The sequence below is a fragment of the Haliaeetus albicilla genome, chromosome 2, assembly GCF_947461875.1.
Source record: "Haliaeetus albicilla chromosome 2, bHalAlb1.1, whole genome shotgun sequence".
Classification (NCBI taxonomy): Eukaryota; Metazoa; Chordata; class Aves; order Accipitriformes; family Accipitridae; genus Haliaeetus; species Haliaeetus albicilla.
In genome coordinates, this window is record NC_091484.1 from 10980002 (window position 1) to 11007466 (window position 27465).

Genomic DNA, 27465 nt, shown 5'->3' on the forward strand with positions numbered 1-27465 from the left:
AACAAGATGTGAATTACAAATAAAAGCTAAGGAAAACTTGGAAGCTATGGAAGTGTAGCAGAGAAAGCTGTGCATAACTAAGATTTCATCTGTTGCTAAGAATATTCTGTAACTGATGGGTGTTGTAGTTTGCATTGTTCTTTTGTGGCTACTTTTGAGGCAAAAGGGAAGACAACCCAATTTCAAGTGCCCTTAACAGCCTTTCCCTTATTTAATTTAAGGTAGATTTAACAATGTACCAGTAGCAGGTGGAGTTTACCAGAAAGAGAATGTCATCGTTTCAGGAAAGGAGTACAACTTTTTTTTAATTTGTACTACTGTTAATCATGAGCTTTACTTGGGAAGCCAAACCTCAGCCTTGTATTGAAAAAATGAAAAGACTGATGAGGGGCTGATGAAAAGGATGCAGAATCTCCAGGTCAAAGGAGAACAAGTGTAAATTGTAATGGATACAAATGGGAGAAGAGAAATGAGAACACCAAGAACCACCGAAACATACATGCTCAGTTGACTGTCTAATCAAAAGAGTTGTACTGACAAGCAGAATATAAAGAGGAATATACTGACGAGGAGAAAGAATTAATTAGAAACAGAGACATTTTTTTTCCCCATTAGAGCCATGTAAGTCCAAGTTAGTATAATGCTTATGTCCCCTGTGTGATGGACTCAGCATCTCCTGTTTAATTAGGTTTGCCTACCATATTGCTGTGGTTTAACAAACCAGCTTATTTCATTAACTCATAGCTGGAGAAAGATCTGATTATTTAGAAGATATTTCAGCCACGTTAGAGGAATCTGAGAGATGACTTGTATGTTCCTACATCTTCCTCTGAAAAACTACAAAAGTGACATGGAAGATAATTTTTCTTAGTTATCATACATGGAGATTAGGGCCTTAGAGCTTCGTTAAAATTAAATATAAGGAAAAAAAGGAAATGAAGATGTGAAAAGGGTGTCTAATGAGGGTCAAATAGGATAAAAATAGAAGGCTTTAGGGGACAGTTAATTAACATTCTGGGGTTCAGTTAACTTATCTGTGTATGGATACCACTTCTCAAATTGTGCTTCAGAGTAAACTAAGTCACTTGGGACTTAGTATTAAGTTCTTCAACAGCTGGAGCTCCCTAAAACTCATGTAAATTATGACCTCTGACAACAAAACACAACTAATGAGAAAGTCAATATTATTTCACAAACAACTGGTATATTTTCTCCATTAATATTAGTCAAAATATCAGCCTTATCCCTAAAGTGAACTGTGAAGACACACTAAGCAAAGTTATGGATACTGCACAAATTTCAAGTGGAATTTCAGCCTAGGTTTTGCTTTACTTTGTTCATTTAGCAGCTTGAATACATCAAATTGATTAAACTTTCATATTTTCACAGTAGTCCAATGGATATATTTTTTAAATAGCTTAAAAATTTCACATTTAACTACTAAATCATTTTTATTTGTTATCAGTGGTTTTAGACAGGTAACATTTTCTGAATTAAGTATTGACACTTCGAAGGATGACTTCCCTTGGTACATCCACTAATGAAACCCCAGAAGGTTTTCGAACTCAAAAAGTGATTTGGTGAGGTTCCAGTTGCTGATTAACACATAACTAATCTTCTGGCACAGAAGGATCAATTTCTACTTTTTCTCACAATTTTATGTTTGCATTGGAGGCAAGCTGAAGAAAATAAGTTTTGGTTGGCTGGTTTAATGCTGTTTAAAATATTTAAAGCTGGCCTATTTAAGATTGTACAGAAGAGTATGCTGGATTTTTACCTTCCACTGATCTGTCACTCTGTATTAGTTCTCAAGCTGGGGAAGCAGATTAGATCATATGTTTTTGTATTAAAGACTGTTGATATATCGGGCCTTGTCATTACAGCAGTTTTATTAAAGGAGGTTACTGTCCCCAAGGGGAGTCTTAACATGTACTGTTATTTATGCACAGATGCCTCTGTCATTTAAAGGGATTGTTAAATTGTATTTTAATATTGAGATGACAAAACATTCTTTCGGTCTGCCTGTTTATGCTTGGGCTAGCTCATAAGACAACACAGAGGAAACATCCACAGTTTTCAGGCTCACATAATGTATAATTGACGGTTACAATTGTTAACTGTACTGTTAGTGTCTTTGAGCACTAACACTTATCCCACAGTTATGGAAACAAAAATCTTGCTTTCTTCAGAAACTTCTTTTTGATATGTGAAGTTTAGCAAGTTCTAAAGGGGGAGAGCAATAACCTGCCTTGGTTCTTGTCACAAAGTGGTGTGACAGGTGCTCTGACCTGAGAAATGCACAAACAGATTTTTAACACTCATTTTTATATTCGTTCCAACAAAATGATCTCAAGAAAACTAATACCATGGCAATTTTTAGGTGAAATGACCTAGAGTAGCAATTAACCTTCCTTCATGGTGCCAGAGAGTCAGATTTCGTATATGGCTTATGACCATTTTCCCTCTAGGTTTTGACTCCTGGTTATATCAATGTGCCCTGTATCAAATCAACTTACTGTTGCAATTTCATAATGAAATCCCTGCCTAAAGAGCTTAGAAGAAACCTAAACCCATTATTGACAGAAACAACATACAGTTTGTGCCAGATGGTTGCAGGATGCATTGATTAAAGCTGAACAATTAATCCAACTCAACCTTGGGTAAGTTAGCCCCAACCCTACTCCAGCATGAACCCATACCTTCATCTCCATGTTGTCTGTTGACTTTCCCTGCTCATAACAAGAAGGGAGGGTTGGTGATGGAGAGGCTTACTCTCCTTTGCAAGGTCATGCTGATGACAGGTACCTTTACAAGTTCTTTGGAAAATGGAAATTATTCCTAGATGAAGCGTAACTCACTCTGATGCAGTTTTAACTACCAGGCACAGATAGATGAGGGAAACCAAATGTCTTTTTTTCTTTGATCCTTGGCGTTTCTGCATGTAGGAAGAACTCTGATATGGATCCAGACTTAGCTAGGTGGATGTCTATGTTAAAGATCCAGTCTTTGTCCAAAGCCTTGTCTTAAACAGGAAACAGAACAGCCATTTGGCAGCAGTGTGGCTTTTAGTAATTGTTGGCAAAAAGACTTTTACTCCTGTTACCCCAATTCATCCAGGTCCCTACCAGTTAAACTTGCTTGCTTGTTTTTAGATGATGGTTATAAAGTACATGGTGTTATCTGTCTCAAGTAGTCATCTGAAAATCTGATTCTGCAGAACCGAGCCTAAGAAAATTTAGAGAGTTTTAGGTAACACAATTATCAAAATGGATCAAGTGGATAGATAGAGCTCAGTGGGCTGGTTACGGAAATTATTATGAGGGCTTTACTTTGTCTTTGGTTCATTGAAAGTTACAGAAATCAATACCTACTAATACCTCACATTGGGCAAAAGAACATTTTATCTAGAGAACAACTCCTAGCAGACCCTGCTTGAGCAGGGGATTGGACTAAATAATCTCCAGGCATCCCTTCCAACCTCAGTGGTTCTATGATTACAACCCTCCGCCTTTTGCAGAAGGTTGGCACAAAAGGCAGTGCATCCGGTATCTTCTGAAACCGAGGATTAAATAATGCTTAAGGAGTATGCAAACTTTGGTCAGGGTTGCTGCACAAAGTGAATTTCACCCTCAGGCCACATTGTCTCAGCCTAAAATTCATGCTGGTTCTTGCCTTCAGCTACTAGAACAGTACTAGTGGCTCCAGAAAGGCTGCACAGAGGGTGCAGATATAGTAGTAAGTCTTGAGCTTAGAGAGAGAGAAATTTAAAAAGCATTATGATCTATGTCAACAGGTTTGAGTCAAATCTTAACTTAGAACTTCAGTATTTGGTCCTTCTTAAAACAATGGGAAAACTTCACTAGAGGAGGGGAGGATAATCTCTTTAGATTTGGGCTCACTACAAGATTACAGTGCCCTTACTACCTGTGCTTCATTCTGGTCTCTGATGGAACATGTGAGCTCTTAGCTCTTGTGACTGAAACAAGAAAATTTTCTAAGGTGGTTTTCTTCTTCCAGGTTCTATGCAAGTGATGAATAAAACAAGGCGGATCATGGAACATGGAGGTGCTCATTTCATCAATGCCTTCGTGACAACACCCATGTGCTGCCCATCTCGCTCCTCTATTCTTACGGGGAAGTACGTCCACAACCACAACACTTACACTAACAATGAGAACTGTTCTTCTCCATCCTGGCAAGCTCAGCATGAAACGCGTACATTTGCAGTGTACCTCAACAACACAGGATACAGGACAGGTAAGATCAAGGCTGGCTCCGTCTGAAAGCTTCCTTAGGCTTATTAGTACAGAGGCTAATGTATGTAATATTTTGATTTGTTCTCGTAATGGACTGCAGCAGTGCAGAATGCCAGAACTTCAGTCTTGCATGTAGGTTTCGCTTCCTTGTACTTTTACTTGAGGAAATTAAATTTAAAAAAAAAAAAGTGGGGGGGGGGGGGACTTTTTTCAGAAGCTGGGAAGGATAAAGTAATGTGCATGTTTGAACCAAAGGCATAGCACATGTAGAATATACCTAGCAATTATCTGAAGTGCACAGAACAGACAAGAAAGATGCTATGGAAAGGAATTAGTGATTTGAATTTTTCATAAAACATATATATCAAACTAAGAATACATGCGAAGGGACTGTTCCTTCTGTGCTTTGGGGCAGAGCTGTCAGCTGGATTGGTTTCTCTAGACAGTCCATTCCCAGTAAGGTGTTTAGGATAAATAACGACTGAAGAATAATCGGCAAGATCACGTGTACTCCTGAGAAACAAATGATCCTCTTTGTATGCAGTGCTCCTTAGGAACAAATATCCTGTAGAAAGGATTTCAGAAAATATGTAGCAGGTTTTTCATACCTATTTCTTTCTTGCATTCTCGACATGAGATTTAGGTCCTTGCCCGTTACAGTGGTTTTGTCAGTTCTCTTGCTAATGCCTTTTGTCATGATGAGAAACAGGCATCAACCTGGTTCTATTTGTGTTATTTATAGTATATATACTATAATACTGTAGTATAGTTGTTATTGACAGTATACTTCTTTTTTCTTTGAATTTATAGTAGTTGAGGTTTCCAGAAACTAGTATATATAAATCTTGAATAACTATAACAAGATCATTATTTTCTTTCTAACTATTTACATGAGTTTTACATGTTATTGCTGCAAAGTCTTGGACTTAAAATGAATAGGTAATTTCCTTGTTTTCTTTGTCTAAAATAAAGACCTGAATTAACCTGGAAAGAAATAAATTAGGGAAAGTGCACATACTTTATTAATTGGTTGCTGTTTCCCTCCATTTATCATTCCTGGCACTAATACCAATGATCACATAAGTACCGCACCAAGGTTAATGTTTTATTCTTCATAGATTATTTGTTTTGTGTTTACTGATGTTTGTCTATTGTAATAATTTTTATATTTAGTGACTATATATGTTGAGTACCTGCAATTTCTACTAACTTGCGTAGCTATTGCAAGTGTCCTGGTATTCCTATGTTTTCTATTTTTACATTAACTTAATATTTAAATTTAGACCCAAGATCTTAGTGAATCTATATTACGTTTTCAGTCTACCTCTCTTACTTTGCAAACTACATTTATTGGAACACACAGAAATAGTACCTTTACAAGTACAAAGCAATCGCCAGGTATAAACGAGATCCTCATTCATGTAGTTAAATGTGATATGTTATTAGACAAATTTAAATGGAAATTGCTGTCATGGGAGGCTGGTGTTCATTTGTGATCTCTGGTTAAAGTCTTGAGTTACCCACTATGAATGATATCAGCAGTAAGAAGGGTGGGGGTTTTTTTACTACCACCGCCACCCCCACCCCACCCCCCAAGATCTGATCAAATTAACCTGCTTCAGAAACAGCAGGAAATTGTACTTTAGAACCTTGTTCACTCAGTTTCTCAAGTTTCAAAAGTAACCTGCTAAGGAGAGTATTTTGAAGATTATGAATACAGTTTCTCGGAAATGGGGAGTCTTCCTTGAACATGACTGCAGTGAACAAAGGAGGATCTGGAAAGTACAGGAGTTCATTTGTAGGGGTTTTTTTTATTATTTTTTTGAGTTCCATGGTAGTACTGGTTTGCCCTGCAAACATACACTTTAGCTTCTTGATTTCCTCCTCCTCCCCCCCCCCCTTTTTCTTGAAGGAGAAGAAAAAGAGGCCATGAGGAATAAAGCCTTTTAAGCCTTGCTTTTATATTTAAGTTCACAACCTTGGAGTAAGAAAGTTACTGTTTTGGAAGGGAGTTTGGTTTTTTTCTTCATTCATAAGCCAGGCCTTCTCCTCGTGTTTTTCTCTTCTCTTTTCTCTTTTGTTTAAACTCAAAGGAAGAAATTGTACTCTTCTACTTCACTTAACCTTCCCTCCAGTTTTCTTTCTGCCGCTTGTTTCACATCTCCTTGCCCTCTTCTCTATTCATTGTGATCTCCCTGTGTTTTGTTCTGTTGCAAAAGATGATTCTGATGGGGGACAGTTCTTTCTGTGTTGTAATATTTCCCCTGTGGCAGTGGCATTTGTGGTTTGGATCTATACAGATTCGTGCTGCTGCTGACACCTTTGGGAAATGTGCTGGTAGTATGCAGGCAGGAGGGAGCAGTGTGGTGCAGGTTTCTCTTGCACAAGTTGTAAGTAAAAAATGTGAGAGGAGATGGAAAAGGTGTGACTTTCCTATAATTGTTTCTCAGTTTCAGCCTTGGCTGTGACACTTTGGCACTTTAAAAAGTTTGACCAGCTTTGTTGGTCATGAGATGAAAGGAAGAGGCTAAGCTCAAGGCAATTTCTGTCTTTGGCTTTAACAGTCAGGATTTTGACCGTCATGCGTAGGGCTCACTGTCACTTCATGTGGATCAATTAAAATAAGTATCATGATAATGCAAAGGATGGGTTTTTCTTCTACAATGGAAGCTATTGAGGCAGTAGATATTACAGGTATGTCTTCCTCTGCATTAACCTGTCTCACAATCTAAAAAATGCCGGTGTCATGAATAGCAGCTGAAAGGCTGTGTTCTCGTTACATAGCCACGACACATAGACAAGTTCCTAATCTCAGTATATTAAGCAATCTGTCTGATTTTGAAGAGCTGCTCACATCATTGTCCTATTACATATTGTGGGAAATTAGGCAAGAAGAACAATTTATGTAAACAAACCAAGTCAGTTGATGAATTAATCTTTAGCAAAGTCAGTGTAAGCAACATCTGAATCGTCACTAACTTAAAATAGTGGATGCTAGTACTTCAACTTGAAGCAGGAGATTATTAGAATGGAAAAGAAACAAAAGACATTCTGTTACAAACACTTCTGAATGTCAGGGAATTTCGCTGCCAAAGGTTCCTGTGTAAACATTTACAGAAAAAAAGGTTCCGTTTTCCGTGAACATACACATCTCTTTCTGTGAGGCAGCTTTTAAAATGCACAATGCATTGTTGCATGTTTGGGTCCTGCAGCAACAAATACTAAGATGTTTTATTGGAATACAGATTTAAACTTTCCCTTAGACATTACTTAATGAGAAAAGCTTCTCTTTTCCATTTGCCTGGCTGGCTGAATGATTAGGTCTTAAAATTGGTGACTGATTCCAGAATATTTTGTCATCCTTATCTGGAGTCAGGGAATGAAAAGACATATTTATCTTATTAAATTCAACAGAATTAGGGATGGTGGGCCAAATTCAGCCTGGCAGAAAGACACTTTTGCTTCAGTGAACCTTCTGAGAGAGTTCTGTTAATTTATGTTAGGGCTTAATGTGGCTCAGTATGCAGCAAATGCAGTATACATTTTGGCTAAGTTACCATCCTTGTTCCTGTTGAGCAGTAGCCTATAGTACAGCTAACCCTATTCAGTTAAATGAACCTATTAACAAAGGAAAAAGCTGCTACTTGTGTGGAAATATGTCAGTATCTCACTCTGATGGTAAGTCCGTACTTGAATTATGCAAAAAATTAATAAATGCCATTTTGCACCAGTCGTGTGTTTTGAACCTAGAGAAAAGTCATTGTGGGAGGTCCATCTCTGCCATTATAAAAAATTTCTTGGGAATAAAAGTAATAATCATTCTTAGCACTTTCACAGGGCTTTACAATAATTAACTAATGAATTCATTAAAATTCAGTGACAATCTTCCATTTCTTCCCATTAATATTAGACTAAGAAGATACAGTGGCTGACTGCATTCAAATAATTATTTTTCCACTTCGCTGTCTGAGCCTTTGACATTTTAAAATGATTTTAACATTCAATTGTAAGAAAGAGGAGAAAGGCTATTGGTAAATGTTTATTAAGGGAGGAATGAACCTGAAAAATATGTGACCAGATTTTAATATCTAGTTACATGCCAGAACAAAAATTCATAGATTATCAGTTCCCTGCCGTAGAATTTGCTTTCCACAATAGTTGCTGGTGAGTATTATTTATTATGGAAATACTTAAAAACTTAACTGAAGTTGATCTCTCTGTATAATTGCTTGGTAGGGAATAATTGGTGACCTAAGGAGTCAAAGGGTAGACAGAAGTAGAGACAGAATAGTGAAGTATTTTCTACAAGGTCATATGCAGGTAAAGAGCAACATTAAGAAGAGATGCAAGTTTTCATTCACACTCCAGTTCCTAGCCACTATGCCATGCTGCACCACTTCTCTGTCATGTTACATGCATATAAAGAAAACAGATTATCCAAGTCCAAGTAATATCCTATATGCAGGACAGATAGGTTTTGCAGCTGATGAAGAATTGAAGGACATTTTTGAAAATAATAACCAAGTGATTTAAGAGTCAAACTTAATTTTTAGAAGTGATTTGCATGATTAGGAACTGAAGTGTTACGATATTCACCTCCAAGACATCTAGGTGACTCTTCAAAACTGGATATCAGGTTTCTGAATTATTTATCTTGAAGGTAAATTAGTTTCCTTAGATCTTTTTCTCTCTCTATAGAAATATTATTATAGCAAGGTCTGTCAAATGACATCTGTTAGATGGTTTGAGACAGTTAGATTTGAAAATGGTGTGAAAGAAACATTCAGCATAGTGGCTATATTGTGATAGCTGTTACTGCGAAAGGAAACTAAGGATCTATGCTGGAAAGGATGCAAGAAGTGTCCTGATGTGTAGTCCAAATCCACTGACTCTGTCCATGTTACTACTTACAGCAGGCTTGGCCCATCGCAGTGAGTTATTGAGCTGGAATATCTTGCAAATATTCTGGTGAGTGACATTTTCAGACAAAAGACAGATCTGGATTTCCTGCCTCATGTGTGTTAAAGACTTTTTTTTTTTCCCCTCAGAGCTCTAACTTCAGCTCTATACTGTAAGTTGGTTTCAAGTCAAACATGCATGTATCTTTCCCTCTGTTTCTATGAATTGAGTCCTAAGCGTCAGTAATTTCACTTCAAACATATTATAATGTATGATAACTTAAAATGAGAACATATTAAGTAGAGCTGTGGTCTCCTGAGGATTATGCAGAGGTTGTAGAAGTGAAACTCATCTATACAACTACTGTTTCATCACCTGTCCTCTGCATGTAGCTTTATGTTATTTAATGCACATTTTAACTATCCTGAAGAGAGTAATGTAAACACTTCTGTGAATAACTCACTGAATAAAATCCACAAGATAGCCTGCAAGCCAATAAAACTTTCCCAGGAGTCTGAGATGAAGGCATCCACAACTACAGAAATAAGCCAATGTCTGTGGCTCCCTTATTTCCAGTCATATTTTGTTTCCTTCTTACCCTCTCTCTTATTTCTTCCTCTAAATCTATCTGTTTTCAACATAGAATGTTGTAGGTTGTAAGAAACACGTCATCTTTTTTCTTTCCCCCTACTATAATGTACTCTTCTGATAGGATGCCATGCCAATTCGAGCATTTAAAGTGTAATGGGTTTGTCATAATGACTTATCGTTTCAAGCAGGAAGTAATTAATAGCTTGGTATTTCTTCAAAAATAGGATTATCATTTCCTAGCATTCAAAACAGCTAAAAGTTAAACAGAATATTTTCACATTATGAAAATATTTTTAAAATCTTTGTGAGTTTAGATCTTTTAGGATGGCAATACTTGCAAAATAAAGGAACCTATTGGCTTATGAAGTTTTTCATCTTCCAGTGCCATTTGTGTTCAATATCAAGTAGCTTATCAGCCAGAAATGAGAAGAGATTCCCTCCTCAATCCAATTTAAGATCTTCTGTTTTATCCAGCTAGCAATTTAAGTCCTTCAGGTATCTTCTTGCATTATTTTTTCTTTGCTTTTTTCGAATGCTGGGGTTTTTTGCAGATGTCTTTCAAAATCATCAAATTTAGTTTAGTAATGTAATTTACTGAATACAGTTTTCCTAAGTTGTCTTTCCTATATGCCCAAAGGTGTGAGTGTTCTATGTGGCCCACATGGTTATAATTTACTGGGCGCTGGAAAAGCTTAGTAATACAGAAGTTCAAAGATAGAATAATAATAATAGAAGGATAGATAGAATAATAAGCTGTATGCCATTTTTTAATAAAGTGCTTAGGAGAACAATGATGATTGCAAAGACTTACCATGCCTACAATAAAAACTTTGCAGATAGATTCTAATTCCAGTTTCTGGAAGTTGAATTCCAATTTCTTTGCATTGGAACATCCTCATGTCTTTTCATATGTTTTAGTAGCATGAATACTGCCCTGACACCTTTGTTTTGTCTTCCAAGTTAGTGATAATAGCACTTCCCATCCTTGCGTATATGTTATGCATGGGAGGACTATATATGTTTTTGAGATGGATGCATTTCAGGACTACGAGGTGACTGGTTATTTAAAAAAAAAAAGTCAAATATGGTTTTTTTTTGTCAGAAGTAAAAGATAAATGTACAGACAAACTACTGTAGAACCTAGATTTCTTTTCTTTCAGTGAATATCTTGTTGAAAGAAATTCTGTGGCTATATTGAATCAGGGTTGGACTTTTCTCCTAATTGGATTCAGTAAAACTTTATTGTTTTTATTTATGAACTAATGCTTTTAGTAGTGTTCTTCCAAGTTTACTGCTAGGTGGAAAAAAACAGCTTTGTTAAAATACAGCAAATATTTCTTCTTGCACAGCATATCTCAGTAGCTCCCTGAAACTTGGCAATCAGGTTTTCTTCAAATCCTATACACAAAATGGCTCTAAATGAAATTTTTTTGGAGTTGGCCCAAATAGTGTGGTGCAGACTTTGGTACTTTAGTGAAGATTCAGCGTTACGCTAGATAAGCTTTTTCTTAGACTGTTTGTTGTTAAAATAGGTCTGACAACCCTCTGTTGGGGAGGTTTTGGGTTTTTATGTGTGGAGGAGGAACTGTTGCATGTGATGAGAGGAGGATAAATGCAAAGGTTAAGATTCTTCTGTGACCATGATACATAAAAGGGGGGAATGATACCCATGGTAAATTTTTAATAAAATGTATCATTGTTGTGGTGGGTTTGACATTGGGAAATGTTTTGTGGAAAATCTGAATGGTCAGGATTAGCCATGAAGGAATATGAGCAGACTGACTAGCGATAGTGAGCTGTGTTGTGCAGTAGTGCTCTAAACCACACAGCCAGCCAGCACTCCTGCTTTCTCTTGCACTGCCCAGTATAGGAAATTATGCTGGTTTGATACACTAAGTCATCTTGTCCTGAATTGTAAGATTGATGACATGAAGATTGCCATTTCTAGATTTTTTTCCCTTTAACTTTCAGAGGGTGTGTGTGAGAGAGATGTTCAGAAAGATATTTATGCCATACAATTCTAGTTGTGTTTCAACTTTTGTAACCTGTGCCATAGGCATTAGTGAAAGGGGGCTTTGGCCCCAATTCCATTGGGAATTTGCTTACCTGAGGACAAGGAAGACTTGGCTCACCATCAGCATTCTTCAGTTTGATTTCTTGTTGACCATTTCAAAATATTTGGTTTGAGCCCTTTTGTTTTATTTGGCTTCATCTGCTCCCCTTCAGCCAATTCCCCTGATTCATTAAATAGATCTTGGCACTGATCCTTGGCCACAACTGAGGAATGTGCAATGCAAATTCAGGAAGAGGAACAAAGGTGTCATAAAGATTACAGTGCATTGCCTTTGTCCTGCTAGATATCAGACTAGTCCCCTGACAAAACAAGAAAGCCTGTAGGCTATTCTAACTGCAGTGGTTACCAGTCACTGTACAACGTGGTTTTTACAACTATTATGTTTCATGAATTGTAATGATAATTTTTATTCCAGTTACAGAGAAGAGCTGTGCATGTAAAGACTCTTGCCTCTAGTACTACTCTTTTTATGTTCCTGCCATGGTGCTTGGAGCATGTGATCTTGAAGAAAATTTTGTGCTGTCAGTGTATTATAGGTTAGGGAAAAATTGGGCATCGTGTGCAATAGACTAAAATAAAATGTGTGTGTGTATACATCTGTACTTCTCTCCTTAGCCTAACTGGTTAAGTACTTCAGTGAATTCATTTCAAGGACTGTTGCAGACATACAAAGGAAAAGAAATAGCAAAAAGTACTCAGACCCCAGTCTTCCTTAGCATCCTGAAACTGATGGAACCAAAGGGATCTGAGAACAAAATGTGGTCTTAAGTCCCTCTTTTCCTGGAACTCACTGTATGTTTTATGCAACCCATTTAAGTTTACTGCAGTTACCGAGGAATTAATACTAAGGCCATATCTTTGTGATGGTGTCACATTTCCTGTTGTCACTGAAGGCGCCAATTGGGACTGTTTTGTTAAAGTGACATCAGCGCATAGGAGTTACTGATTTTTGGAAAATCTGGTCAGTTATTTTGATATCTAATGAGAACTGATGTCTCTTGGAAAATCTTTCCCATGGAACCAAAGTCAATGCTAAATTGCAGGATTTTTTCTCAGAACCCCCATACTTCCGCTGTAGTTTATTCCATTGTACCTTGTCAGTTTAAGAGTATATTTGACCATGATGTGAACGCAAAGCTGGCTTGACCTTTGTGCTTACTGCTTATTACATGTGTACTTAGCTATGCTGAGAGTGCTTTCTCATCTGCTTTCCTCCGATTGTCTCTTAGAAGACAAAAAATACTGAAAGCAATTTTTGCTAGACACACAGCCCTCACCTTCCTGCGATCCAAAACTAAGGGATTGCTCAAATGTGTTCAACTTTGAGCTGGGGAAAACTGGTATCAGATATAGGAGTAAAAGATTTTAGAGGTGTAAACAAACCCCTATGGGCAGCTGAGACTTGCAGCTCAGAACCTAAGTCAATACCTTGAAAGTTGCCTGTTGAAATATGTCAGGAAAAACAGTGCTTTAAATACATCCTTAAAGTACTTAATGCACAACATTCATATTTAAATGTAGAGGGTTAATAGCTTAAAGCATGAGTTTAACTTCACAGTCTTGGTGGTATGTGCAATTTAATGGGGTGCTAATAGGTGGATACAGCTAAGTAGCATGAAGGATATGAAGAGAAGACTCCAGGAGGAGGGATGTGTGGTATAAATACTGAGCTTACTGGCCAGGAATAACATAAAAGCTGAATTTTACGTTTTCTTAGCTTCAGGATTTATTATGAAAGCATGAATATTTACAAATATATTCCTAAATTCTGCAATCCTGGAATCATGTATATTCAACTGAAGATGGGCCTCATAAGTCACCTAGTCCGTCATAGGATCACAGGCTGATTCAGATTGGAAAGGACCTCAGGAGGTCTCTCTTCCACCACCTGCTCAAAGCCTGCCCCAGACCATGTTGCTGAGGGCTTTATCCAGTCTAGTCTTGAAAAACACCGAGGATTGGAATTGCACAGTGTTTCTGAGCAACCTCTTTCACTCTTCGACCCTTCTCTTTGTGATTTTTTTTTTTTTTTTTTTTTTTTTACAATCCAGGCTGAACCTCACTTCTTTCAATTTCTGCTGGTTCTTTCTTGTCCTCTCACCATGCACCACCATGAAGAGCCTGGCTTTGTCTTCTCAATAATCTCCTTGTAGGGGAAAAGGGTATTAGGTTCCCCTGAAGCCAGGCTAGTATTGCTCCATGGAGTATATTTTCCTGGTGCATACCCTGACTTGGCTTTATGTATAGCAAGAGCTTTATCTTTCACTGCTTCCCAACAGAATGTAACATATCACTGTCAGGAAGTTATTACCAGTACTCCTCTCATGCATTCCTTTCTTGATTTCCTTTATTTAAAATGGAGATAAACACTATGATCATACTGTTAAACAGGTTATTAGTGGAATGGATAAGTGATCTTGGCCAGTAGTTAACAAAACTGTGTCTAAACAGATGACAAACTATGGTCAGAATCAGAGCTGCCAAATCAAGGAAACTGAATGAAAGACTGAAATTCTGTGTCTAAATCTGATCTGGCAGTTTTACACTGGTTACTCTGTTGACTTCCACTGCATTCCTGTTTCTAGTTTGAGAACTGAAGAAGGTATGTTATATCCGTATGGAATAAAAAGGGATGAATGATCCCCTGTATCATTTTATTGATGCATCCTGAATTATCTTAGTTTTCAATTTAATGCAAAGTTTTGTGAATATCCTTTGTAGATGCATTTTAGTTCTGTTAAGTGTTTTCAGGTAGGTATTAGGAAAAAAATCAGTGTTTTAAAAAAGGGGAAAAAAAACCACCCAACAAACTTGTAGATTTTGGTAAATGATACAGATAGATGATAGAACTAGCTTGAACATTTCCAGTGGTGGTAAATGATACCTTCATGTCTATTCTTTTGATCGTGCTTTTACGCTACATTTGACAATACGCTAGATCTGCTTTTTAAGCAATGAGCTGTGGCCTTGATATATCTGTGGTTGTGTTACATTCAGAGCAGACCTTTGTATTAACTGATAGCACAGAAAAAATTCTTGTGTGTGCAATTTTTTTTCCTTACAGGAAGAGTTTAAAAAACAAAACCTCTTGTAAAAATTCCACTCTATACCAAAGAATTTTCCAGGTGCTTATTATCGAAGGGTGAGACTCTGACAAAAGAACCTTAGAAGGTTATGAACCCCTGTGGAAGTGGTAACAGTATACAAAGGACTCAATTCTTGCATATCCTGTTTTATGTAGTCTTTGGAGAAACTATGCTGAATAGTGTTTAAAGCAAAGGAAAAATCACATTCTTAACACATTTATTAAAAACAGCCACTTGGGTGTTTTTTAATGATCATTTCATAGACTGGATATAGGAATGTGGCTGAGCATATCAAACAGCAGCCTCTGTGAATATTAATGAAATCTTGGAGCGGTTTGAAATTGGATGTACCAAAGGCATGTGTACTCTAGTGAGCAGCTAGTTCTCTGGTGGTGAACTGATCTGATGAGGGGAAAAATTGTGTTGGAGAGAATCTTTACAACACAAAATCAAAATCTTTCACCAGCATCAAGGAAGTTTTATTGTAACCCAATATTTTGTACTGCAGAGGAGTGGCATTTAAAAGTTTTTGAATAACTAGCCTTTAAATGGCTGAGAAGGAGGGGGAAAGGAAAAAGATGTGAAATGGAAGATTGGAAACAGTAGAGAAAATTATTTAAAGCACTCTGACATCCATGAAAGATTATAAAGACATCCTGAATGTACAATGGGGAGTATGCAAAAGGTGCTGGAAGGAACTTCCGCCAGACTTTCCTTTAATGCCTCTGCAGAATAACAATGAAGTAATTCTTTACAGAATGCCTCTTTCCTGAGTTCTTCAGCTGGCTCAGCCAAAGGTTTTAGGAACGCGTTGGTTCCCGTCGGAGAAATGCCAAATATATTTCTGTTTGGATGTAATATGTTGAATGGGGGACAAAAGGCTTTGGACTGCCTTGTGCATGCCTGCTACTGTAGACGGTGGTCAGTGTTTCAATCCTGTGTTCTTTGTTACTAGGACAAGAAAAAATGTGCATCTGTATTGTTTTATTACCCATAACCACTGTGAGTTGCCTGTCATTCTTTAAAAATTAGAAGTTGTTCATTTGCTTTATGGACGTTTGAAACAGTGTATATACTGTATAAACGCAGTCCCTGAGTAATGTGATAATTTTCATCTACAGTGGAGTAGATTTTGCTTTGTTCATTGCTGCTAGTTTACTTTGCTTGGTTAAAGATGTCACGAGGTACTTTAGGACAGTGAAACAAATTCTTTTCTGCAGCGTGCTTATCAGTCACTTAACCCTTTTCTAAGTGGCTCATGTATGTAAAATAGCATAACACCTCACCAGCTTTTGCAAAATATTTTGAAAGCACAGTGCAATTTTAAGGAATTTATTAACTGTGTCTCAATAGATGTGCTGTCCTCATCTTCAGTCATGTAGATCTTAGTTTTGTCAGCACTTTCTTCTCTTCCAAACACTTTGAAAGATCTCAAACATTCACTTTCTCGTGGCTCACGTCACACTTTAATTGAATCCACTGCAATTTGTTGAGGAGGATGATTCAAAATATGCTTTTGCATTCTACCTAAGTGCTTTTGGTTGGATCTTGGTACACCATATACTTAATCCCTGTAAATTTATTTAATTCCATTCCACTATGTAATTATGTTGCTAATACCATGTTTCCCATTCTTTTAGAAAAGAAAAACACTATTACTACCAGGTAATGATACGGAGCTCTCTCACATACTGTTTTGTATCACTGTTTCTCACTGTGTCTATCTTTTGGACAGATATTCAGCCTACTACAAATAGACATAAATCCATTGACTTCAGTGAGGCTGGCCCTTTTTACACTGGCTGAAAACCTGTCCTACTCTATCCACAGTATTACTCCTTGCATTTATATAAGTACAAGAAGGTGCAGCATCAGACAGTATAGGCTGCAAGCTTAAAAAAAGATCTTTAAGAACCTGGAAACTGTGAATTGTGTGCTCAAATCCCATAGATTATGTGGTGAGGTTTAATCTAAGTCTGAGAACAGAATCTTGGATACTCTATTGTCCTTACAGAAGCACAGATGTTCACTGGTAGATGGCCAGTGTGAGATGCTGCAGACACTATGTGCCTGTGGATTAAAAATATTTGTAATGAGAAGTGGAACAAGTGTAGAGATCTTTGTGCTAGTCACTATGGTAATGCTAACTTGTATTGCTAGACCATTCAAAAATTGAGATCTGAGTTCTGATCACGAAAAGTCAGATGCTGAATCGTGGTGCGGTCTGCAAACCCAAAAGCAGAATTTTGCCTTTAAGCATTAAAAAAACTAGCTAGATGAATGGACTCTTCCAGTATAATTTATCCTGTAATTGCATAGTGATGATATAACATATAAACTAATACTGAAAAATATGTTCCTTTAAATTATGTATTTTCTTACTGGAACAGTGTGAAAGCATCATTGGGTACATCATGTACTTTAGAGAATTTGTGTTCTTCTCATAGATATTTAATGCTTTTCATTTTCCTTAACCATTTTCTGGAAGATAAGTTGTGTCTGTACACTTGTGGCTTACAGAGGAAGGCTAGTATATACACAGCTTTTCTGGGAGGATGGCTCAAATGCCTGCTGTGTTCGGTAAGAATCCTTGTACTCATTCTGCACTTGTTCTGCCAAACAGGCTGCTGCTTCATTTCTTCTATGCAGCAAGTTTAAAATCTCATCATATTTATGGTCCTCATTTGTCATCATTTCTCCCAAGCCAGCCTCCTATTAGTGACTTCACTGCTTCTGCCAGTTCCTTAGGTGGAGGTGGCTTAAGTGGGTGTAACCAAAATGAAATATGTAGCTAAATTGGGTGATTCAGAGTAGGATGAGATAATGTGGCAACTGGCACTATTTTAAGCATTCTCTGTTTTGTTCGTTTGACTCCGAATGTATCAGGCACTAAAGAAAATATAATGGTAATTGTGGTCCAGTTTCTCTCATACATAGTCAGGTTATAAATCAAAAGATCTGCATTATGGAGCTCTGAAATAAACAAACACATGCAAACTTAGAACTTACCTCTTATCTTAAATGTATCAGAATGAAGAAAACAAAGCTCTTCTCAGACAGAATGGAAAGAATATGGTTAAATATGGTGTCTTTGAAGTGTTTCTGTTATACCTTCTTACTATGCTTCTGCTTTCTCTACCCCTAGCTTTCTTTGGAAAGTACCTTAATGAATACAATGGGTCCTATGTGCCTCCTGGTTGGAAAGAATGGGTTGGATTACTTAAAAACTCTCGATTTTACAATTACACACTCTGTAGAAATGGAGTGAAGGAGAAGCATGGATATGACTACTCGAGGGTAGGTCTTACTGATTTATTTCTGTTTTTTTAACATTTGGACATGACTGCAAGAAAGCTGCACTTTATGGTTTCAGTCTAACTCAAGAATTTTTTTCTTACTTGAAAGCTGCTGTCTGTAACGTTAGCTACAACCCAATAGGTGTTGTATTTGGACTTTTTGTTATCTTCCATTCCGAGAGGGTCATGTTACTGAAAACGTTGTTAGCAGCAATGGAAACAAACGAAATGTCCCGAGACTGTGTTATGTATTATGAGCTGAAGATGTGAAAATGGATTTAAATGCTGCATGATAACTATTTCTGTGCTTTGTACTTTAATTATTGTGTGCTGAGTCTGATTCTCATCTATTCCCCTGGTATAGAACTGACTCCAGTGTAGTTACACAAGTGTAAATGAGATAAGAATCCAGTTCCCTCCAGCTAGACCCATCTTTTTATGTTAGTTTAAGGAACTTTTTTCACAGCCATAATATGATGGAGAATTCATAATAGCTTGGTATATCTTATGATAATTCTGAATGAGTGGAGAATTTAACTATTAAATTTATATCTCCATGCAATGTTACAGGCGCATATGTTTCCTAATATTCTTGCAAGGATGTTAAGCCCTGGCCAAACTTACTAAAATGCTTGATAATCATTGTCAAATGTGGTATCATTGGTTTTTTTCCTCATCTAGCACATGTTATAGCTGAAACAGTTACCTGTTTGCAGTCGGGAGTATGTTTATTTCAGCCAAAAGGGTTACCTTTCCAAAGGAACCAACTTTTGTGAATTCCTAAAATGCCCTGAATTGTCTCTGAAGTATGATGATAAATAAATTTATCCATAAACTGCTGCAGTTTAAGTAGTGTATTACAGGAAGTTGACTCCCTCTGGAGTGATACTAATTTGTAAGGTGTATTTGCTTAACAGGTATATGGTTCGCTTTCTTTTACTGAGCACAAATCCTGCCTCCACATTTGTGTTTCATTAGCAACGTGCTCACAGTCAGTTTTTCTTTTAAAAGGTTGATGTCTATGCCATTTTTTTCCCCTTCCCCTCCCCTATTTGCCATTTTTAATTGAATATACTTCATGTTGAAAGATAAAACTTAACAGGCTTCTAGGGTTTCCTTTTCTATCACCAGCTGCTAAGGAGAAGGAGCAACTGATGTACAGAATTATTTGTCTTTTATTTCCCTTCTGATCTATGAAGAATGAGAGAGCTAATCTTTACAGCCATGTACCAAAAATGTTATGATGTAAAAATATCTTACATGGAACAATGTCAGGCAAGTGATTTCATAGGGCACTGTTCCCCATTGTACCAAGGAGCCAACAGAGAACTTTATGTTCCAATATCCTCAGCTCTGTTTTGTGTATGCAATCCTTGAAAATGTTTAGGTTTTCATTTGGTTTAGTTTTTCTTACTGAATTTGGTAATAAATAAATAAAAGAAGTCTGATGAAAATATAAATGTTTTGATAATCTTCATATTCTTGCATAATACACAGCTGTGGTAATAAACAGATGATAGTGTGCAGAGCAGCAGCGCTTGTTGATGTTAACACTGGAGTTCAAATGAACAAACAGAAGCTGAAATATAAGACCGCTTCTCTGTCTTTCCTGCCATTTCTGTTGCTGGATACTTAATTTTCCAGCAACAGACAGTATAATCAGTTATTTTTTTAGCCCTATCTACTTGACATAGTTAATGTTCATTCTGTGCCAGTGGAAAACTAGAAAAAACCATTACTGATTCTGTCCTCCAAAGCGTCTGCTAAGCAGTCACCCTCTGAAAATCAAATCATTGCAAATTCTTTCAGATTTTCTAACAGGATACATTCTACTTTGATTTTTCTTTTTCAGTTTCTGTCGACTTTTTTAGATGAATTTTTATTTTTTTATGCTTTCCCACAGTCTACTACAACCTCTACAATCTGGAGCTTTTTAAAAAAAGAAGTCAATTAAGGGAAATGTTTCTGTTTGGTCTTTTGGCCTGGTAAACACTGGCTTTGCAATGTTGAATTTGAGCGATTTTCACTTTGAGCAGGTGAAAACCTTCATCTTCAAAATGAAGTTTGGAAACTAGGCTCTTGTAATGACTAAATCAAAGATGAGTTACACACTTAAGAAAGTGACCAACCAGCTTAAAGAACAGGCACATTTTAGATGAACGTCAGTGCATTTTTGAGAGCACTCCAGTATTCTCTCTCAGCTATGAGTATGGTCTCAGGTATTGAAAGTATGTTCAGAAGTCAGTTTTGCTTTGGTCTGGCTTATTGTATGTTCTCCCTTCCCCTGCATATGCTTATGAATGGTGGTCATTCAGTTAACTTTATTGGAATTATGCTTATTTACAGCTGCTTTCATGAATTAAAATATCTATCAATAACAGTCATAATCATGGTAGTTTCATAACAGACATGTCTCATGTTGGGACCAATGTGTAAAATTATAAATGGAGACTTTACCAGCCTTGTTCTGGGATACACAGGAAATAACTTGTGGAAAGTAAATACAGTCAATGAAAAAGGCTTCCTTTGATGAATGATAAGCTGACTTCTCAGATCAAGGACATTGGCAGTAGTAAAGAGGAGTAAGTGTCTGAACCATGGACAGAAAGCTGTACTTAAAAGGAGATGCATTCCAATATGTACCACACCTTGTACTTGTTCACTTCACCAGAGACAGATGTTAGTCTGATTTTACATTGAGCTGTGACATGACAGTTATTATTTTGGTTTTTTAAAGCTGCAGTTTCATATCCTACTCGTATTTGCAGCATTTGCTGTGATGCAGCCTAAGAGAGAACATGACCTGTCATTAAAAATACTGTCTTCAATCCATATAGCTCCAGCAGATGTCAGAAGAATGGTAATGATACTTCTTAGAAAACAGAATGATAATCCATATCTTCCAAAGGAAGTTTTCTAAATTCTCAGCAATTTATTTGATAGAGCTATATCTCTATTGGATTGTCACTGTGTCTGGAATATAGAATTAAATTTTTGGTCCAAATAGCCCAGCATCCTCTACCTTCAGTGACTTCTGGTTCAGAGGGAGGTTAAGAAGAGTGAACATCAAGCCATTTGGATTTTCAAAGCACTTTTATGAAGTAAGGTCAGACTATACACCTTGAAGATATTGACAAATATTGACCTGCAATTTTCTTTTTTTTTTTTTTTTTTTTATTAATACCTGGTCATTGTATTTAGTATTGTGATCTTCATAAAGTAATTACACACTCTGGGAAGAGAGAGTCCTATTTGATCTTCTTTAATGTCATTCATTTCTGAGAGGAAGCTGTTGCTTTTCATATTTCTAGGCAGTGAAGAAAGAACAATTTGGGTTTAGTTTTTGAAGTTTTAAGATCTGTAACTTACTCCCTCCTCCTCCCATTCTGAGTGAAGTAGCTTCTTTTTTCCCATTTCTTATGATACCTCAGACCTCCCCTTCCCATCTCAACCCCCCAGCTGGAAATTATTTTTCAAGTATCTCATTATATTTTTACTTCTATTCACAGGATTACCTAACTGATCTGATTACCAATGACAGTATTACCTTCTTCAGAATCTCAAAGAAGATGTATCCTCACAGGCCTGTACTGATGGTTATAAGCCATGCTGCTCCTCACGGCCCTGAAGATTCAGCCCCTCAGTACTCACATCTCTTTCCTAATGCCTCACAACACATGTAAGGAGAAATAAACCCCCTTTCATTTCCAGGTTCAGGAGTATAGAAGTCCTGGGTACCTCTGGGGAAACAATGTTTACTTCATAATTACTCTTGGCACAAGTTTGTCACAAATGTGTAAGAGGAGTTTTGAGATTTTTTTCTTTTTTTTTTTTTTACCTCTTCAGACTAGTACAAGTATCTTGAGAATGGCTACTGCATCTAGAACTCAGAATTGTAGCTCACTGAGATAAATGGCAAGATTCATGTTGAATTCATTAGACATTGTTAGAACCTATTTGGGAAGTAAAGCACTGTTTTATTTTGAGCAGGGGGATCAAAATCTGGTTCTTGGGCTGTAATCTCTTCAGGGGAAGAAACTCTATCTCCCTGTCCTTATGTATAAACTACATTACTGGTATTACCAAAAATCACGTTGGATGCAATACTTATTACTCCTGTTTTCACATATGGAAAGAAAGGAAATACAGGCCCACAGCACCAAATTAGACAAGCTATTTCTGAATGAGCTGGTATGTGTATACATGACCCAGTACAATGTCTTGAACGGGTCCCAAAAGCAGTATCACCCAGTTCCTGAGTTTAACGTGTTCATAAGCTCCATGATGATGGTTCTTGTTTATAACACAGAGACATTTTACAGGTACAGCTCCGTAATGCTCCATTACGGGCATCTCCTCGCATGCTGATAAAATGAACGTTCTCCCAAATCACCTTTTGGCACACCTGAAAACATTCCAATATTTCTCTTATTACTGGTTTCATGCCTTCATTGATGTTCAAGATTTGTAACTTTCTTCCTACATGCCCCGCCTCCCCTCCCCCCTTTTATTTTTAAGGGGAATTCTGTTTTATTTTGGGTTTGTGAAGGAACTGGGAACTGATGGAAGTAATAATTAATTGGTAGCCAAAGCTGCTCAGGACTATTCCAAAATCCATTGAAATCCACTGGAGCTTTTCACTTTATATAAAACAGAGTCTGAGAGAAAAAGCTTTCTTTGTTCTATTGTCTAGGTATTGTGTAACTTAGAATTATATATTTCATTATTTTGTGCTGTGCTACCGAAGAGAATCTGTGTCCTAGATCTACAGCAATGCAGTATTTTGTGTGTGTTTGCTATCTTATGCTCATTTATTTTCTTTGAAATGAAAATTACAGACATGCCAAATGAGCAACTTCTCATAGCTTATACCCTGTATTGACCTCAGTCTTATTCAAAGTTCTTTTGGAAGGCATTCGCATCTCAGAGATGATAATCATTCATGAGGCAACATTCTGTAGCAATTTAATTATGCTAGTTCAAGGAGAAAGAGTAGAAGGATTTGAGGAAGGCCAGCAAAGAAAAATACAAACAACATCTATTTTTCTTTTGCTTATAGTTTAAATTTTATTTTTCACACAAACTAGGTTTATCTTCCTGATTATAAAGTAGCTACACAAAACTATTTTTAATTGTAGGTGACTTTTCTTACAGTGATAACAGTTACTCAAGAAGTGTCACTTTGTGGAAAGAAGTTTTGCTTGTAAAGAAACAAATTATCTTAGCAGATTAAGGAACTGTGGTTTAGGTTTGGATATGAACATAAAATGGGATTTTATGTACATCTTGTACAAAGAAACTGCCAGTCGTCTTCTAAACAATTTTCCCGGCCCTACATAATAGTAATCTGTAAGGGTTTTCATTGGCCTGGGTTTAAGATTAATGTATTCTGTCACTGTATGTACAAATTAGTTCTCTAGTTTCCATTTTTTCCCTTGTTGCCGCATTCCAGGGAATCCCTCAGTGACAGATAAATCTGTCAATGATAAAGGGGTGTAGGCAGTTCTCACTTTCGTTGTCATGTGGATATGGTAGGGAAGGATCAGAACACAGGTAGAACACTTCTTATGAATTGCCCTAAAGCAGTAAACAATAACTGTGAACAAAGTCTGCCTAGTCCCAGAATCAGAAGGCAGTGCACCACGTGGCATGTCTCTGTACCTCTTCTTGTGGCAGCGCTGACAAAGTCTTCAAGCAGATTGTTGAGCTACATCCACAAAGCAAAGTGAAGATATGACTGTAATGCTTACACTGGTTGACATACATACTGTGTTGTGTAGCATTGCTAATAATAGCTAAAAGTTAGTGGTATGGATTTTAGCATAGACTGACAATCAGAGTACTTCTTTGCTTGGGAACTCTTGTATGTACTTCTGTTGCTAATTTATGCTGTTGTCTTGCTTCTATTGTTACATATACTAGCTGGTAGGACCATTCCACCCTATACTGCAGTCTCTCTCCATCTCATTCTATAGACCTCCTTTTTGTGTGCATCTGCAGTCTTTTCGTGTTTGAAAATCATTCACATCAACCAGCATTCACATAGCAAATCCCTAGGCTACATGGTTGGTTTTCCTTTTTTACTGCCTATACTGATAGCTGCAGAGAATGCAACAGCTGGGCAGTCTAACAGTGATCAGAAATGTTATTTCTATAGAAGGTACATTTTACCACCCATGTTTTCCAAGGTCAAATGCAATCAGACTAGGACTTATCTTCTGAGTACATTTGAAGAGGTTATCTTAAGCAACTTCTAGGAATGTTATATTTGTGTATTTTTCCCATAAGACAGACAAATCTGTTAAGTGTAAGAGGGTTACATTTGTAGTAATCAAAGAAAATCACGGGCTTTGGTTGGATTAAACAGCGGGAGGTTTCAAATCAGCCAGGAAATCACAAAGTAAGCTGAAAAGGAGTTTGCCAAGCATTTTTTATTCATTCTGGGCATCACATAGCAACAGTTTCCATAACTGTCAGCATTTTCAAAGGAGCAATGTCATTATTTCAGCCACAATAACATTCTGAAATTCAAGAGGCTATTAACAATACAGAGAGAATAAACACCAGCCCTTTCCTCCCTATATGAAGAAGCCTCCATTTGCCGCCTACGCACATTTTTCAGATAGCATCTGAGAGAGGCTTTTGGCATAAAACATTGCACTGTCAGATTATTAATTTCATATTTATATTAAAAGTCTTAAGACTACCTGTCATATTCAAAGATACATTAGATACATGGTATTTTGAGGAGAAGTTTCAACTTATATTACTATTGTTTATCTTAATAACTTACCCTGCTGCTCTGTTGCATACACAAAAACAACAGTAGATATTTGCCAAATAGGAGCTGAATTTATCAGGAAATTGTGTGTTGGGAAGAAGAAGATAACTGAATGTTTGCTATTTTTTCCTGTGTTACTGTGTCACCCTCTCAGCTTGCACATTTGCATAGACTGAGTTTATTGCTGCGAATGAAAAAAGGAAGCCTCAACAAATCACTTGGGAAAAGTAATTTTTAATATTTTAGACCCTGCAGGTGATGTGTTTGAGCCAGAGTATGAAGAAATTGATAACGGTGGTTCTCAATCTTAATAACAAACATTTTAGGAATAGGTATAGTAGTTAAAAAATAATATTTCTTGCAAATGTAAGCTATAACATAGCCTTCTAGTGAGTTGGTGTTGCAGAGTCAACCTCATGGTAATGATATATCAGAGTAAAACTTTTGTTTAGATCCAGCTAACCTAGAGCAATATAATTATGCACAGAAAAGCAATCTCTGGAACTGCCAGCAACATGAAATTATGAACAATCAGTGATAATTCTCCTCATCACTTTAATGGTGTCCCAGGATCATGAGCACTTGGAGGGGCAGCAAGATTCCAGGAGGACATTGAATCCAGCTCTTGGGATTTCACGGGGACTTTTAATTAAAGTTTCTGATCATCACAAAGGAGTTGGTGGCTGGAAGGTGTCTGCAAAATACAGTCCTATTTCCCTTCACCCCTGCTCTTCTCAGCAGGTCTTTGAAATCCGGCTATGTATCCACTCCTTGCCATGAGCTCATATGCAGTTTGGTACCACTAGGTAAGGTGCCTGTGCTCCTCTGGGTACATGAGTGTGAAAGTATTCGAGTAGCCAGTTGTGTTGAATTCAAAAAAGCTGTTAAAGAATATAGTAGAACCTTTTCAGCAAGTTCTATAGTTATTGTTAAACAGCTTGCACAAGTCATAATACTTGGTGCTAATGTAGGCAGAGTGAAAGCAAAGCAATTACATGAGTAGGAACTGTATAGTACATGCTTCATCCAGATCATACTTGTGGAGTTAGACTTCTGAGGCTAATCTCTTGGCCTTGAAATGTATCCATGTTAGTCTGAAGACACTGCAAAAACAATGTATATTTACTCTTTCAATAGATTTTATTCCCCACAGAGTTGTTTTCATTCTCCAGTCTTTCATATAGAACATAAAAGTATAAGACTTTTCCCAAGTAAATCTCATATTTTCTTGTGCACCTCAGAGAGTAAGTCCTGTAGTGTTGATCAAATAGAAATTATTGTTGTACATTACTATGGCTTTTTTCTACACTGCTAAAACATTCTGGTTTTCTCTCTGTTCCTTAGCACTCCCAGTTATAACTATGCTCCAAACCCAGACAAGCACTGGATAATGAGGTATACAGGTCCCATGAAACCTATACACATGGAGTTCACTAACATGCTACAGAGAAAGCGCCTTCAAACACTCATGTCTGTGGATGACTCTATGGAAATGGTAAGATTAGTAGTCACTTTTGGGGGGCTAAACAGGTGCTTTTTTCTTGAGTTAAGCTCCAAGCTGTGCTGTATGTGAAGATAAGCAGAAAGGAAGGAGGAGGAGGACTGCATTGATTTTTTAATAGTGTGTAATCCTTTCACCTCTGAGGATTTTGTCTCTCCATTCAATGTGTAAGGATCTTCATCTTCTAAAGATGGGTGGTGGAAGTAAGCTGATTTGTTGCCACAGAGCCACTACTGATTAAGGGGAAGAGGGAGGGATCACCTCAAAAAATGTACATCATAAATTCTAAAAATGTATCATCTGATAGTGACGAGGCACCCTACAACCTGTTGGAAATAACTACCAAACTGTGGGCCTATTTTGATCCTGTAACGCTGAGTTTCTGAGAGAACAGCAGCAGCAGCAGGTGTTGCTACAGGAGTCCTATCTGGAATAATCCCATGGTAAACCAGGCCCAGGATGTTAAATGTTAGAAGTAAATAAATATATAGGTGGTTTTGTTCTTTTTAAATTAAGTCTACATTATGTAACAGTGAAATTTCTTAGTGCAAGCTGGGTGTCTTGAACAGAAACATCTGAATTAGCTAAAAGCTGCTCTGAAAAAGAATGCGTTTCCAGTTGTAAGAAGGCAGATTTAAAGGTGTTGCAATTTACTGCTTATCTCTTGGCATTCTTATTCAAAAAAGGTAGAACATAAAATAAGAGGAGTCGGGTAAGGCAAAGATGAGATTATCTGGATGGCATTGCATCAACTTGTTAGTAATGTCTTATAATTACTGATTCAGGCAAGTCTGATCTCTACTTCATATTAATGAACCTGTTTAGATGAATCAGATAGCAGCATTAGGGGAGATCAGCTATTTTACTACACTATTTTGATTTTCTATTTAGTAAAATGGTTTCACTTTGGGTGATTTACTGCAGGCAAAATCAGTTGGGTTGTTTTTTTTAGTTGTAATCGCCAAGTTAGCCTGATCTTTT

The 27465-nt window shown here is 37.1% G+C and overlaps 1 protein-coding gene across 12 annotated transcripts in view; it reads left to right on the forward strand.

Moving 5' to 3' along the window:
• Positions 1-27465, forward strand: part of SULF2 (sulfatase 2) — a 165930-nt gene that overhangs the window by 101876 nt on the left and 36589 nt on the right. For all 12 annotated transcript variants that reach the window (XM_069806006.1, XM_069805915.1, XM_069805971.1 and 9 more), the window contains 4 exons: positions 4018-4257; positions 18052-18203; positions 21712-21881; positions 26328-26478. In XM_069806006.1, coding sequence (XP_069662107.1) covers positions 4018-4257; positions 18052-18203; positions 21712-21881; positions 26328-26478 — 713 coding nt within the window. The remainder of the gene's footprint in view (positions 1-4017; positions 4258-18051; positions 18204-21711; positions 21882-26327; positions 26479-27465) is intronic.